Source organism: Pararge aegeria, chromosome 25 (genome assembly GCF_905163445.1).
Source record: "Pararge aegeria chromosome 25, ilParAegt1.1, whole genome shotgun sequence".
Lineage (NCBI taxonomy): Eukaryota > Metazoa > Arthropoda > Insecta > Lepidoptera > Nymphalidae > Pararge > Pararge aegeria.
The window spans coordinates 7360550-7377142 of record NC_053204.1 but is presented as its reverse complement, the minus strand read 5'-3'; the positions used below and the strand labels follow the sequence as shown (position 1 = coordinate 7377142).

General features: G+C 33.0%; 1 protein-coding gene across 13 annotated transcripts in view; it reads left to right on the top strand.

Moving 5' to 3' along the window:
* Positions 1 to 16593, top strand: part of LOC120634786 (calpain-B-like) — a 60761-nt gene that overhangs the window by 11367 nt on the left and 32801 nt on the right. For 3 of the 13 annotated variants that reach the window (XM_039905585.1, XM_039905573.1, XM_039905575.1), the window contains exons 3-4: positions 7959 to 7979; positions 13370 to 13381. The exons of 1 other annotated variant lie outside the window; for it this stretch is intronic. In XM_039905585.1, coding sequence (XP_039761519.1) covers positions 7959 to 7979; positions 13370 to 13381 — 33 coding nt within the window. 9 more of the 13 variants (XM_039905586.1, XM_039905584.1, XM_039905582.1 and 6 more) reach the window with 8 other exon arrangements.

The following is a 16593-nucleotide window of genomic DNA, read 5'->3' as shown; positions in this document are numbered from 1 at the left end:
GTTAAACAGGTGGTTTAATTGATGTTTAGATTGAAATAAAACATTGAATAATAGAAATAACAATTTAACATATACCTTGGCTTTTATGATGAGATGATAAAAAAAAAAAAAAGATGTAAACTAATAGAAATAATTCCATCTTAGCGTTTTTATATTAATTTATTTATATTTATCTTATATATTACTTGACTTGGACAGTGGAAAAAATGTGAATATCACCAGTGGGTGATGATGTTATTGATATCACTTGAGAGTGATGATGATGTGGATATCACCAGTGGGTGATGATGTTATTGATATCACTTGAGAGTGATGATGTTGTTGATATCACCAGTGGGTGATGATGTTATTGATATCACTTGAGAGTGATGATGTTGTTGATATCACCAGTGGGTGTTGGTGTTTTGGTATATATTGGTTTGACTATTAGACTGTACCGATTGCATCTGTGACTAAATGAGACTAACAATGTCAATGACAGAATTGATGGGAAATACAATTACCTGTGTGGATATTTTGATAAAGTTGGACTGGAGGCAAAAGGATAAATTTTTTTTGAGATTTATATTGAGATGGAAATATTTGGATTGTGATTGTACATGTTAAAATGTACAAGATAAATGAAAATGAGTATTTTTGATTTACATTGTTGAAAATTAATCATTTTACTTTATTAGAAGTATTATATTGTTGTAATATGTTAAATGGTGTGGAATTTTAATGAAATTTTTTTTGGTCTCTTTCACTTTAATTATAAAATGTTATGATTATGCCTATCTTTTGATAAAATATTGTTTACAGTTTATTGATAAAAGTGTATACAGAATGTAACTGATTTGATGATTTTTTATGCTTATATACCATTTGAACTAATGTTATAGAGGTGTACATAAGATGATGTACTTATAAGGATGTTCTTTGAACCTAAAGACTTATGATACAATACATATACCTAAAAAGAATAACCCTATGTACTTCGAGAACGAAGTACTTGTCAGAATGGCCGTGTTAGGAAATATTGAATTACAGCACTTTATCTATGATAAACCCGATGATTATATTAAATATATCAACAAATCATAGTTTGTATACTCATTGATAGTGTATTGAAAATAGAATAATGGCCTTTAGTAGGCTGTCAAAGAAAAAGTATAGGATCTATGGCGGGAGACGCGAGTTTGACAAGTTAGATTGGCGGCAAAGAAAAGTGAGGGGGGATTTAAAAATGAATTAATTAAGAAAAGAAGATTAAGTAAAGTATTGTGGATAGAACGTTACAAATTGGGAATAGATGATTTATAATAGAAACGACATACTTAACGAAATATTGTTGTGGCAAAACAAGAGTCGTATATACTGGTGATGGAGTTATAAGTTGTTAAAAGTTGTTGGTACTATGGTTGTACCTGATGTAGCATCAGATAAGTATATCTCTTATATCCTTTGGGTTATTCAGGTATCATATATGGAGCCCTAGCATTATTTCATACAGATAGCCTATGTAGCAGAGGTTGCTCTATACAAACAATTTGTTTCAAAAGTCCTGATGTTATAAGTGATCATAGTAGTTATGTTTGACCTGTCTTATATGTCTTGTATCAAAGGGCCTAGCGTTATAACATATGATAATGTTGTAATTGTGTTTATAAGTTGTTTTAATTAATTGAATAAAAGAGCAACGGTAGAGTTTCTTGCCAGTGGTCTTCTCTGCCGAAGATAGCATTCCGAACTGGTAGTAGAGTCATTTGAAGGTAATAAGTAATATGAATTATAGAGAAGCCTAATATACAGTATTAGAGTCAGTCTAGTTGTTTTATTTCACTCCTTGGGAAGTCAGGTTTATAGAGTACAGACCCACAACACTGCTCTAAAGCAGGTTGGTGGGCTTTAATGATGTCTTTTATAAAATTAATACTTTAATATGAGAAACTAGGTATTTAGCTTCAATAATACTGTTAATTAATGAAAGATCTAAGTGCCATCCTGAACATTGTGGGTATTGAAGAGAATATCTGAATACCTGGGCCTTCCATTTTTCTATATTTTTTTAGCATCAGAAGTTGGATCCTATTCATGTCCAATTTATGCCTTTCTCTAATGCAGATTTACTTTTTTTAGAACCATCCCGTCAAATGTGGATATAGTACATGGTTTGATGTTTTTGATGATGTCTCAACTAATAGCTGGTATGTGCTAAAACAGAAACACTCTGGAGACAGAGCACCAGACTTGGTAAAATTCCATTGAAGTATATGTGGTCCGGGGAACCAATTGATGTGATATTTTTATTTATCTTTTCTTTTTGTGGTTTCTACTTTTGAAAGATAGTACTTATTACCTGAAACTGATATGGCCTAGTGGCTCTTTGTTTATTTTGCTGAAATGATTAAGTTTGTTTGTGATAACCAACAAGTCAAGTTGGCCAAACAGAATGTGTAATAAGTTTGATAAATTTGAATTATCAAGTTTTATTTAACTAGTCTGGTTATACAAATGGAATTTGTGTTAAGCTTTATTTTATTAGTCTGTCAAGGTTAAAATACATAAACTGGTCAGGTTAGCCGAACGGAATGTGTGATATATTTTTCCTATGATTCTTATTTATTACATACAAGATTTCAAGTTTAAATTGAGCAACTAGTCAAGTTGGCCAAACAGAATGTGTGATAAGTTTGATAAATTTAAAATTTCAAGTTTTATTTAACTAGTCAGGTTAACCAAATGGAATTTGTGTTAACTTTTATTTTATTAGTCTGTCCAGGCTAAAATAAATTAACTGGTCAGGTTAGCCGAACGGAATGTGTAATAGATTTTTCTTTTAATTCTTATTTATTACATACAAGATTTCAAGTTTATATTGAGCAACTAGTCAGGTTAGCCAAGCTGTCGACTTTTATTTAGGAACTATTCCATGTACTTCGAGATCGAAGTACTTGTCAGGAAAGCCGAGATAGGAGAGATTGTGTAAATTATTCAGAACATATAAAAGAATACACATAAAACAAAACAAAACAAAAAAAAAAAAAAAATTATGTTGGTAGAATAGAATAGAATATGATTATGTGTCAGAACAATACATATGGGGAAAATTACTACTGAATAGCTAAATGAAATAGTTTAGTTTCTATGTTGGGTTGTGTGAAGAAAAGAATTAGGAGTCAGCTTAAATGTTGTGGGTTAGGTTCGGTTAGAGATCTTTCAGTATGATGTTGAGAGAAGTTCTTAAAAATTATATAAATAAAATACAATTATAAACAAAATAATGTTGCTGCTGCAAAGGAAAATATATTAGTTGCATTATAAATAATTAGATTATATTCTGTTAAACAGGTGGTTTAATTGATGTTTAGATTGAAATAAAACATTGAATAATAGAAATAACAATTGAACATATACCTTGGCTTTTATGATGAGATGATAAAAAAGAAGATAGAAGAGAAAATAAAAAAGATGTAAACTAATAGAAATAATTCCATCTTAGCGTTTTTATATTAATTTATTTATCTTATATATTACTTGACTTGGACAGTGGAAAAAATATGAATATCACCAGTGGGTGATGATGTTATTGATATCACTTGAGAGTGATGATGATGTGGATATCACCAGTGGGTGATGATGTTATGGATATCACTTGAGAGTGATGATGTTGTTGATATCACCAGTGGGTGATGATGTTTTTGATATCACTTGAGAGTGATGATGTTGTTGATATCACCAGTGGGTGTTGGTGTTTTGGTATATATTGGTTTGACTATTAGACTGTACCGATTGCATCTGTGACTAAATGAGACTAACAATGTTAATGACAGAATTGATCGGAAATACAATTACCTGTGTGGATATTTTGATAAAGTTGGACTGGAGGCAAAAAGATAAATTTTTTTGAGATTTATATTGAGATGGAAATATTTGGATTGTGATTGTACATGTTAAAATGTACAAGATAAATGAAAATGAGTATTTTTGATTTACATTGTTGAAAATTAATCATTTTACTTTATTAGAAGTATTATATTGTTGTAATATGTTAAATGGTGTGGAATTTTAATGAAAATTTTTTTGGTCTCTTTCACTTTAATTATAAAATGTTATGATTATGCCTATCTTTTGATAAAATATTGTTTACAGTTTATTGATAAAAGTGTATACAGAATGTTACTGATTTGATGATTTTTATGCTTATATACCATTTGAACTAATGTTATAGAGGTGTACATAAGATGATGTACTTATAAGGATGTTCTTTGAACCTAAAGACTTATGATACAATACATATACCTAAAAAGAATAACCCTATGTACTTCGAGAACGAAGTACTTGTCAGAATGGCCGTGTTAGGAAATAGGGAATTACAGCACTTTATCTATGATAAACCCGATGATTATATTAAATATATCAACAAATCATAGTTTGTATACTCATTGATAATGTATTGAAAATAGAATAATGGACTTTAGTAGACTGTCAAATAAAAGTATAGGATCTATGGCGGGAGACGCGAGTTTGACAAGTTAGATTGGCGGCAAAGAAAAGTGAGGACGGATTTAAAAATGAATTAATTAAGAAAAGGAGATTAAGTAAAGTATTGTGGATAGAACGTTACAAATTGGGTTGAGATGATTTATAATGGAAACGATACACTTAAAGAAATATTGTTGTGGCGAAACAAGTCGTATGTACTGGTGATGGAGTTGTTAAAAGTTGTTGGTACTATGGTTGTACCTGATGTTGCATTAGATAAGTATATCTCATCCTTTGGTTTATTTAGGTATCATATATGGAGCCCTAGCATAACTTTATACCGACAGTTTATGTAGCAGAGGTTGCTCTATACAAACAACTTGTTCCAAAAGTCCTGATGTTATAGGTGATAATAGTAGTTATGTTTTACCTGTCTTAAAATATGTCTTGTATCAAAGGGCCTAGCGTTATTGCATATGACAATGTTGTATCTGTGTTGATAAGTTGTTTTAATTGATTGAATAAAAGAGCAACGGTAGAGTTTCTTGCCAGTGGTCTTCTCTGCCGAAGACAGCATTCCGAACTGGTAGTAGAGTCATTTGAAGGTAACAAGTAATATGAATTATAGAGATGCTTAATATACAGTATTAGAGTCAGTCCAGTTGTTTTATTTCACTCCTTGGGAAGTCAGGTTTATAGAGTACAGACCCACAACACTGCTCTAAAGCAGGTTGGTGGGCTTTAAAGATTTCTTTTAGAAAATGAATACTTTAATAGGAAGGAAGAATAATAGTTATGAGAATAAATGATTACTGATAAGAAACTAGGTATTTAGCTTCAATAATACTGTTAATTAATGAAAGATCTAAGTGCCATCCTGAACATTGTGGGTATTGCAGTGAATATCTGAATACCTGGGCCTTCCATATCTATATTTTTAGCACACGCCTCATAAGCGAAGCGTTGATGGTATTACTGTCAGTTTACGCACACCGAGTGATTCTCCAACTTAAAATGTCACTTTTTTATTCTTTATTGCTTTTATAAGTGAATATAAATAGACAAATGTTGAGAAAAAAAACAAATTTTAACACTCATGATATTTTTCAATCTCTTTTTTTTATATAAACTTGTTTAAAAAAGTTCTGTCTTGTACGTCCGTGTGTCTGTATGTGCCGTATGTTGTGGTCACGATTACGAGCACAATACTTCACTTATCGAGTTGTTTTTATTTATAGGCCAAAGGACAAAATGTTACTTTTCGCGGTATAATTAGATGTAGTTTAATTATTATTTACAAATAATCTCAATTTTATTGTAATGAATGAGATTATGAGGCGTGCACTTTTGGATTTTCCAACTAATTTAGTATCCTCTTCATATTTTACGTGGGCACTCTTTTTCGTAGTTATGGTCTACTTTTCTTAGTCATTGGTTGAAACCCACATTGGTTATCCACATAGTTTTTGATGTTTACGCATGAATGATGTTCGACCAAGGTCATATAGGTCTTGACTTTGATTTTGTTGCGGGTTAGTAAAACTTTATTAGGTTTACATATATTTTGGATTGACAGTATAACAAATATTTTTGATTTAAAAAATGTTATCTTAGGTTAGCGTTAATAACACATAATGCTTCTTATAGAAATTTATTTATTTTGCGCGATGAAATAAAACATTAACAGGAGAAAAATTTAGACGTAAACAGGCAAAATTCACAAAAACAATAATATCACAAGCACGTATCCTTCCTCCGAAACGTTGCAATTTTGTTTTCTGGATGCGATACAATTTCACATTCAGTGACTTTCCGAATATTGAGTACACCGTTTTAAAGACCGCTTCGTGATATCTCTCTTTAAACAAAGTACTTATACAGTGCATTGGTGACTAACCAAGGCTTTCGACCTAATCCTTATTTCCTCATTAATTAGATACTGATTCATGATATGACGTAGTGATTGTACAGTTTCCGATTTTGGACTTGTGGAAACCAGTAGGTGAAACTGGTTTACAACAGTTTTGCTTGAAAAGCAACAAAAATAAGGATATCCCCACAGTTTTTAAAATATAAACTTTTTTTTTTGGATTCACTATTTGTTCTTTTGGAACTCGGTCTAATTTATTATTTTTGGATGACTTTGGGTGAAACAAAACCGCTTTCCAAGTTACAGTAGTCTCCGACCTGTTTGGTCGCCCTGATATAAATTTCGAGCATATTCCTCAGATCCTAGATGGCTAGATTCTAGTTAATATACATCATATTTCAGTAATAATTCTAATCGAAAGTCTTCAGATAGCAGATTGATTGAAGACGTACTATCAATTCCTTTGTTTAAAGGGATCATTATACATGAGTGCACACTGAGAGTACCTACTTCATGATATTCTCAAAGGGCGCGTGAAGTCTAGCAATTACCATTTGATCAGCTTGGTGGACTACGGACTAAACCCTTCTCATTGTAAGAGAAGACCCGTGCCCTGTAACGAGTTGGTAGTGGGTTGATGGTGATGATGATTGTGATAAATATATATCTGAACGATCAGCGTTTGTATTTTTACATTCAAAGAACATACTTACTTTATGTTGAAGTCATGTGCTGATATTACGGAGAAGCAGCTACTGTATTAACAACAATACGAATGCAACACAAAGGCAGGAGGGGGAATTCAATTCAATATAATTCAGTCCCGAAACATGAAAGGGGGAAAATACGTCTGAGTTCAATGTGTAAATATATCTCCCATGTGTAACCCTGTCGACATTTTTAGCCTATGACGTCGCTTTCCCTTTATAAACAACTCGGTTAGGCGTTTTCGATGAAAATTTAATTTGTTTACTAGCTGAATTACTTCTTCGTCGTTGAAAATTTGATCTCCTAGAAATCTTTAGCCCTACGTCATCATCATATCAACCCGCTACAGGGCACGGGTCTCCTCCCACAATGAGAAGGGGTTAAGGCCGTAGTCCACACTGACCAAATGCGGATTGGTGGACTCCACACACCTTTTGAGTTCATTATGGAGAACTCTCAGGCATGTAGGTTTCCTCACGATGTTATCCTTCACCGTTGAAGCTAGTGATATTTTTATTGCTTAAAGCTGGCAGGATATTCCTATAATCGAGCTCCAGTTTATTTCAAATAAGGTCCAATGCATGTCCGTTTTTATTCCGGTATCCTAAATATAACTATATAAAGCCTTTATTAAATAAACATCAGCACGGGTCTCCTTTCAGAATGAAGGGTTTTTTTACCGTAGTCAATCCCGCTGGCCAGTGCAGATTGGTACAATTCACAAGCCTTTGAGAACAATATGGAGAACTCTCAGGCATGCAGGTTTAATCACGGTTTTTTATCCACCGTTGAATCAAGTGAGTTTAAATCAAAAAACCGAAAAGTTTACGTCTAACTTTTCGGGGATGTACCTCCGAAAAGAAATCCTTACAAAATACTCATTGCTTATTACTTTTTTATGCTTACCACTTACCAGGATGCGGTTCAGCAAGTAGAGGTAAGAGACAAACTTTTATGCTTTAAAGTCAAAAAATGTAACTACTTTACTTAGGTTAGTTGCATTCACTACAGAGTGCCTATTGTGAGATTCTCTACCTACGTTTACAGATTCGATTGCGTGAAAGTTATCTACGATTAATATGGTTTCGAGAAAGCGCCATCTAGTGACAATAATGTTGTCCACTCTGGTTGAACCGTCATTTTAATGGCTAAGGTGTATCATCGATCCAGTATAGAAAATTAATCTAAAAATCAACTGTCTTACTTAACAGTTTATTCAGATTATTATATCTCATAGCCATACTATATCTCTCATCTCATATATAAAAACAAAGGTCACTTGAAATCATTTAATATCCAGTACAATTACCTCGACCGTGGGATATTCAACAAGTATATTGAGGTCGCCGACAAACCCCACCATGACACGTGAGGCGTCAGCCTTATATGGTTGCCCAAGGTACATACTTTTGGTGATCTGGTTTTGTGAACGATTAACGCACCCTTTGAAGACAACTTTCTACGCTTACCGAATAGCTTTTGCAAACTACTTTAAATATAAATGTATATTAAAAAAACAATATTACTTTAAATACTGATACCTGTATAAAACAGCTAAACTTAGTTTACTTACAGTACGCAAATAATAGTATTCATATGTCATTAGATAAATTATAAATTACAACAACAAAACCTTGTGTCTCGGATCTCAAAGGAAAATAAAAAATTTGCTACGGTGTTACGATGCCTCGTTGGTCTAGTGGTTACCATCTTGGGCAATGGATCACGAGATCCTATGTTAATTTCCGGCTCGGGCCAAAAAAATTTAGGACTTGAGTTTTTCTTGACTTGACATTCTCGGTAACAGTCCGGAGTTAGGAAATTGGCACTATTTCTCCTTGACCCTCCCGTCAATAACACTAACATGAGAATAATGTATCTAACTAAGTACTATAAAAGTCGTGTCCAGTCGCGCACACACTCACATTTTGTGAGTGACAGTATAATCATAAAATAATGTTGTTGTTGATTTTCTTGAGTGATTCATACAGCGTTTGAGTGCATAGAAGCCATTTTAATACATGTATTTGAAGTTACGTGTCTTCAAACACCAAGCGTCTGAATCCTAACGTTATCATTGACACTTACGGCCTAGTAGATTGCAAAGTGTATCGCAACAAATTGCCTTGGGTCCTATATTACGTAGTAGTCACAATATTTTTTTTTGTAGTGGATGACTTATTATTATGTAATCGCCTTATAATTTTATGAAGCAAAATCATGCAAACGTCAACTGTACCATGCTATAACACTTTAACAAAAACACTTTAGTATATTTACCCTACTATCCACCTGAATATGATAAGTTATTAGTCATTAGGTACTCGAAGGTAAAAAGTTTGGGAAACACAGGTCCAGGCTTTATTCAAAGTGTTGCCACTTTTTGTAAGACCTTTAGGCACTTGTGTTTTAAAAATATTTAATATTTCATCATTAGAAATGCTGCATAGAACAAAACAGTTTTAAAACAACGCAAGTCATAGGATGAACTAAAATCAATGAACGAACGCACCTACCGGTACCTACACAGTCTTACGTCATTCTTGGGTTGGCAAGAATCTCAGTTTGTATAATCCTACCATATGAAGTGAGTCATGATTTCTCATTCCATCTCGAAGCGTGTTCCTAGTTTTCCGATTTGACGTATTATAACTTGTCAATTTTCGTAAAAGATTTTTGGGTACGGTTGTGTTGTTAAATTTACGTATACATTTTTATTAAATTAAGTTTCTTTTTGTTCTTAGATGTGGTAAATACCGTGGCGACATGAATTTTGTGCTGTGTGATATATTTAAATGTGTAAAAGCGAAATTTATGCTGTATTCCTAAGGTATTTTAAATTCACATAGTGACCTCATATAATTTGATCTTTTACGATCTTATCGTCCCATTCAGTGGTTAGAACACCATAGAATTCCTCAATTTCCTCAGCCCTCATAGATAACCTTATGGTATTTCTATGTACATACATTACCTACATATTGTAGTATGAACTAGTTTTATTGACCTACTAAATGTATCGCTTTATTTTGTTTTACGTTCTACACTCCACCCAAGCATTTATACCGGTAATTATATTCGGAACATAACATGAGCAGTAGTTTGATAAATAGGTTATAAAAAACTTATCTTTTTGTACACAAAATTGTATTTGACTACTTAAATAAATTATGTAGTTATTCATCTCAAAGTATTTGAAGTAGTTATACTTTTTTTTAAATTAACTACTAAATGATAAGTTTCTAAGAATGGGTTTCAAAACTCATGTTTTGTTTAAACCTGTTGTAGCACACCTATTCTATCTAGGATACATGTATTTCAGAGAGAATGCCCAGAAATGATTCAATTTGGTTCCATCCAGTGGCATGCTCTGGGTTTCTCACCAGGGTATGCATACAGCAGGAAAAATGCATAAAATGGCAGTAATCGTCCTCCTATATGAGCTATATATCAACTTTAGGGTAGGCAGTGCTTTCACTGGTTCCATCTACACTGTTCTGTCATAGAACTGCAAAGCATCATAAGGATCTTTACCATTTCATAGTTGATATCCAATCACAATCAAAGCACTTTGCTCTAATTTGCTCCGCAAAGATCTTAAATGTCTCAAGACTACCTGTCTTGAGAGGAGCAAGCTTGAACCGAAAAACTAAAATAATTTTTAAATAATACTGTTTCACGCGTTAGTAGGAAACCCACACTGCAATGGAGTGAACATAAGTAAACAATTAACAAACTGACAGACTTACTATTATAGGATATGTATAGATTTTGTACTCCATTAAGTAAGCAGCAATCCATATTGTACTTAGTAAGATAATGTACCTGTTTACAGTGTTGGGAGCTATGTAAAAAATGTTGTGAACCAATTAGCGTACCGCCAACTACTAGTGGCTATGATGTCATTTACTCAGTAGTGTAGTTATTTCCTTCCCACAGACTCAGTATAAAATCAATATTGTTTAGTGATGGTGTTTTTATAGTTAATGTCTATTTGTGTGTATTTTGAATAACAATTTCACTTAATTATCTAATCTAATTGAAGTCCTGTATCAGTTATAAATGAAACTTATTTTCCACAGTTGTTTAAGAACTGGCTAATTGCAGGTTACACCTGCACTCAAAGGTTTCCACTCTGTGCATAATAACACTATACAATTTGTAAAGCAACATGGATTTGCAAGCGATTTTCCCAAATATATAATTTACATTACTGTGGAAAATAATGTTTGGTTAACTAGGTCCAACTCTCATTGTATATATATAAATAACATTATATTTTGGATTTGATTTTTTGGATTACTCTTAGACCAGAATAATATAAAAAGTATTAAAAAAAAAATGATCGGCGGTACAAAGTTCGCTGGGACAGTTGTTATTAATAAATGAATCATTCTTACTCATATATTAAACTAAACAAATTACTACTGGTTCTACAGCAATATTTATATATTATTCCTTATTATTCTTGATTGTTATCAAGCACAAGTAATATATTGTGTTATTACATAACATATTTTTACAATAAACAACTCTGGACAGTAAACAACAACTGATTTAAAATCACTCCACAGAAGCATATATACCGCAAATAAATAACTCAAGAAGATAGGTAAAATAAGGTGGAATTAAAAAAATGTTATAAGAAAGGAGATGGTCCAGAAATATGTATAAAAAAGTTTTTAAGTATTTGAGTATTTGTGAAGTGTATTCAGTGTACAATATATTAAATTCATAATATACAATTAAAGCCTGTACATTTTAATTACTAATTGAATATTTATACTTTATTATGTAAATAGCTGGTACTCTTTAAGCCTTAACATCTTCACAATATTACATTGGTTTAATGTTGAATGACGTTAATTATTTTCATTTTTTTTGTTCCATTTATGTTATGTCCTATTTGAGACCTCCTTTTTTAATGAAATACTTGGTGCTTGGGTATTTTTAAGATATTAAATTAGTAGTATAATAGATACTAGCTAGAATACAAAAACTGGTCCATCTCCTAAAAAATACTTTTTCCCCAGTCAACCCCAAAAATGTCATAGCAAAGAGTGAGACAGACAAAGTGTAGTGTACTAGTGTAAGTGAGACGTGATGGCGGGGCAAAATGGCGGCGCAGATTTTGGCGCGCTTTTGCAAGGCGCCGGCCGTCAGTTGTTCAATCAAGGGGGGCAAGCGTTGCTCAATTATGGGGCGCAAGCGATAGGGAATATCATCAATGAAGTGTTCCAAAAGAAAGAGGCAGAACATAAGCGGGTATTGCCGAGCATTAAGAACTATAAAGTGGTAAGTGTTTAGGTGATAAGTTTTACTAATGGAGCTGGTGTAGCTGGGTGCACCTTTTCTATCTAATAAATATTATTTTTAATATTATAATAACAAAGTAAAGCATGTATTTTATAAAAACAGAATGCTTTACAGAATTTTTAAAGAAATATATTTTAATTTTTGTTTGTTTTTACTTATTATAATCTTACTTACTTACTTACTTATTATATCTAGGACAATTTCTTGATTGGCAATTTCTTAACACTAAGCTGGATACTAGATCTTTATCATAAAACCTGATAACAATCTTTGGAGTGGCCTGGGAAATCGAACCTATGTCTTGTGATGCATAGTTAAACATGCTAGCCACTAGATTAAGGGGAAATAAGAGCTTTTTGCGACAGCTCTTCGTAGAAAATTCTCTTTTACCGTCGTGCTTATTTCTGCCGCCAAGCAGCATTCCGGTCATAAGGGCGTGATTGCCGTTGTTATTACAGGTTCATAAGGCGTACCACCATTCACCAACGCCACGGGTTGGTGGACACAGGTCGGCAGGGTGATTACGTATCTCGCGACAGGTTTGCGACAGGCGTATATCTTGCAATCACTGCTGTCAAACGTCACTTTTCCATACAATAAAAAAACAAAAGTGACGTTTGACAGCAGTGATTGCTAGATTTACGCCTGTCGCAAACCTGTCGCGAGATACGTAATCACCCTGCGGCACTTTGTGGGATGTACTCCGTGCAAGCTCTGTGAAGTTTTGATTTGTTTATAAGAGATTGATATCTGTTTATGACTATAAAAAGATTAGTTCTTACAATTAAGCATATCTATGCTAATAATTTTTAAATATTTGTATGTGGGTGCGTAAATAAAAAAAAAACGAACTATTATGGTCCCTTGCTTGCGTATATATATTTATATATATATACGCATATCTATTCCTGCGTAATGCGGTATTTGAATTATCTGTTTTTACTAACTTTTATATTTCAATGTGCGAATATAAATCAGTTACTATTTTTTCATGTCTGACTATATCTATAGCTGGATCATCAGGTAAGTTTTCTAACTACTTTCGACAATACATCTATACTGAATAATAATTACACTATTGTTCGCAATTCACCATTTTCAACCTTCATGGTCCATTACTGGGACATACTTACTCTTTAATTGGTGAGAAATATAGAGGATAGACCTGGCATACTGCTGCATTGGCTGTTGTTCTATAGGCCAGACCTCATATAACTTAAACCAATTTCAGAGCAACTCATAATGAAAAATATATCCCTTCACATCAGTTTGGGCTCAGGAGTAGTCCCTCCAATATGAAACAAGTGCACAGGATTGTCAGTAAAGTAAAAAATGCCCTGGAAAATAAAGAATGTTGCTACGCTGTATTTCTCGAATTTCGACAAGCGTTCGACAAGGTCTGGCACATCGGATTGTTCTTCAAAGCGAAGACTCATCTTTAACATAACCTCTTTGTGCTCTTAGCTGCTACTGAGAATATTTCGGATGAAAATTAGCAAACTACCGCTCAGAATTTTGTATCACTGAATCGGGAGTGCCTCAAGGTTCTCGTATGGGCCCAAAACTGTACCTTCCAAATACTTCTACTTCCCCTACTACTTTGACTTCCCCGTTTCGGAAAATGTACTTATCGATGAACCCGCTGCAGGATTGTGCCACAATAACGTTATTTCTATTAGAAAGCCCCTTGAACAAGATAGAGAAATGACATATTACATTTATGCAACTTAAGTAATACTCTACGGCTTACTTAATAAAGTAAGCTGAAAGTATTTACCGATTTAACTGGGTGGGTTTTATTGAAAATCTCTAGTTAGCTTTTCGAAACACCCACCCATTTTATATTTTCAATACTCAAGTTAGGGTAACTTGAATAATATTTACTTCAAAAATCGTTACAAGCATTACACTATTCAATGCAATTTTTAACTTAGCCTAATGATTAATATCTTTTGTTCATATACCAAATTTATTATTTCAACGTATGACCTCAACTTCGAACGGTATTCGATGAGTAAACTCTGGTAACCTTGAGTAAGCACCCACATGGTTTATTGACTGATATACATATCTTACTTGAAATTAGAACGTAAGAACGTGAGTAATTTTGATTATTCCGATCAAATACTTTGCAGATTAAGTACATGGCAAAGTACTTTCAACCTAATTTAGTATCCTACAGCACCTGAACAGAAGCTAATGAAAAGGCGACTGTTTGTCATTTAAATCGACGTTTTTCGAATGAATGAATGAACTTGTATCGTACACAACAGAAATAAACAATAAATATACGGCATTTATATTCAACCCATACCCTATAAATAACGTCACACGAATTTAGTGATTATATATAAATATATAATAGCGAGCCCCTTTTTGTGGATGCAGCAAAAGTCTGAAACTAAATTTTATAAAAATGTGTACGGAAGAGATATTAAATGCCTTTTTATTAACTTTTTTACCGACTAGTTAACTGTTTTAAGAGTAAGTAACCTAACCTAACCTAACAATTATTGTCCCGATACGGGTTCCAAGTTTCATACCTGGACCTCGTGATCTTTGCCCAAATTGCTTACCACTCGACCAACCGCACGCATTTGCGTGTAGTACGCACAATTAATTCTGCCTATGTAAATGCTAATTGTGAGCATTGCGTATTAACTATTATCATGCATTCGTTATGGTAAAATATGCCATCATTCCTCGATACAGTGCGTGACTCATTATTCGGCCGCTATTTATGCTGAGGCAATTCACTGATATAGATGAATAGAATAGAATAGAAAATCTATCGCAAAAACACGGAAGGAAGGTGTTGACGACACCCCACCTGAAAATTTTATAAAATGTAATTAATTAAGTTGATAATATTAATATATATATATAGTTGATAGTTTTTTTTTTTATTTATTTATTAATTTTCTAATACAGATGCACGTGCTATATATATATAGCACCTGCTATATATATATATATAAAGCACCTGTTCATCTGTATTAGAAAATCAATAAATAAAACAATCCACACTAATATCACTATCACAAAAAAGAAAAATAAAACCCGTCGAGCCAGTTTCCTTACCGTATCTAGAACTTGAACAAATTATGGTAAAAAATCCCTTACCTTTGAAGGCGCCAAATTTTATAATAAAATACCTATAAAAAATGTAAACTCATTCAATTTATTCAAAGCTATATTAGCTTCTTATATTTTAAGCAATACCAATTAATTTAGAGACGAATACATAGACGAATGAATAGATAATAGTAAAATTGAATTTAGCTTGTCTAATTGCGAAGTGTATTAATTAATTATAGAAAATTAAGTTTCCTATGTAAGTGACTTGGGTCTTTTTATGGGAATAAATGTCTTTAAACCTAAACCTAAAATATAAAAAATTAAAGATTGTTAACACTGTAAAGGGGAAGGGGATTCGCTCGGTCGCTCGACGACATCAACGGGCATCCATTTTGTGCGATAAAAAGTGCATCCTACGATCCTTTTACAAGGACCTACGCGTATCATTTCGAGCAATACCAAGCCTACGAGTTTCCGATTGCTCCAGCCGATACAGAAGGAAAGGAAGGAAAAACACAAAGAATAATACAAACAGTAATAGTACACTAGGGTGCAATGGCGACCTTATCTATATACTAAAAGTGATCTTTTATAGGCAACGCATGAGTGGATGAATATAATAGGCCGAGTATAGATGAATGAATAATGCTTTTTGTAACCGACTTAAAAAAAAGGAGGAGATTCTCAATTCGACTATGTTTTTTTTTTGTTAATTTATTACACGATTACTCCGTCAATTATACACCGATTTTGATGATTCTCTCTTTTTGTTAATTTATTACGCGATTACTCCGTCAATTATACACCGATTTTGATGATTCTCTCTTTTTGTATTGTAGGTATGTCATACCTCAGAGGTGTTACATTTTAATTTGGTGAGGATCCTGGAAAACTCGAGGGAATTCTTCAAATATTACAGGCACATATATAGCGCTTTGCGTTTTTTTTTTGTGTAACTTGAGCATTTTTTCTTTTAAAAGTGCCATTTAATCACGTTAAACTGATGATGATGACCAAAGATGGCCATCGAAACTATAGATACGTATTACACTTGTTGCGCTTTGATTATGGTATATAGTAGGTAAGCAATTTATGCTCGTCCCAACAAAGGAGCTGATGGTGAATTGCCGGGATAACTCCTCAAGAACTAACGCCCC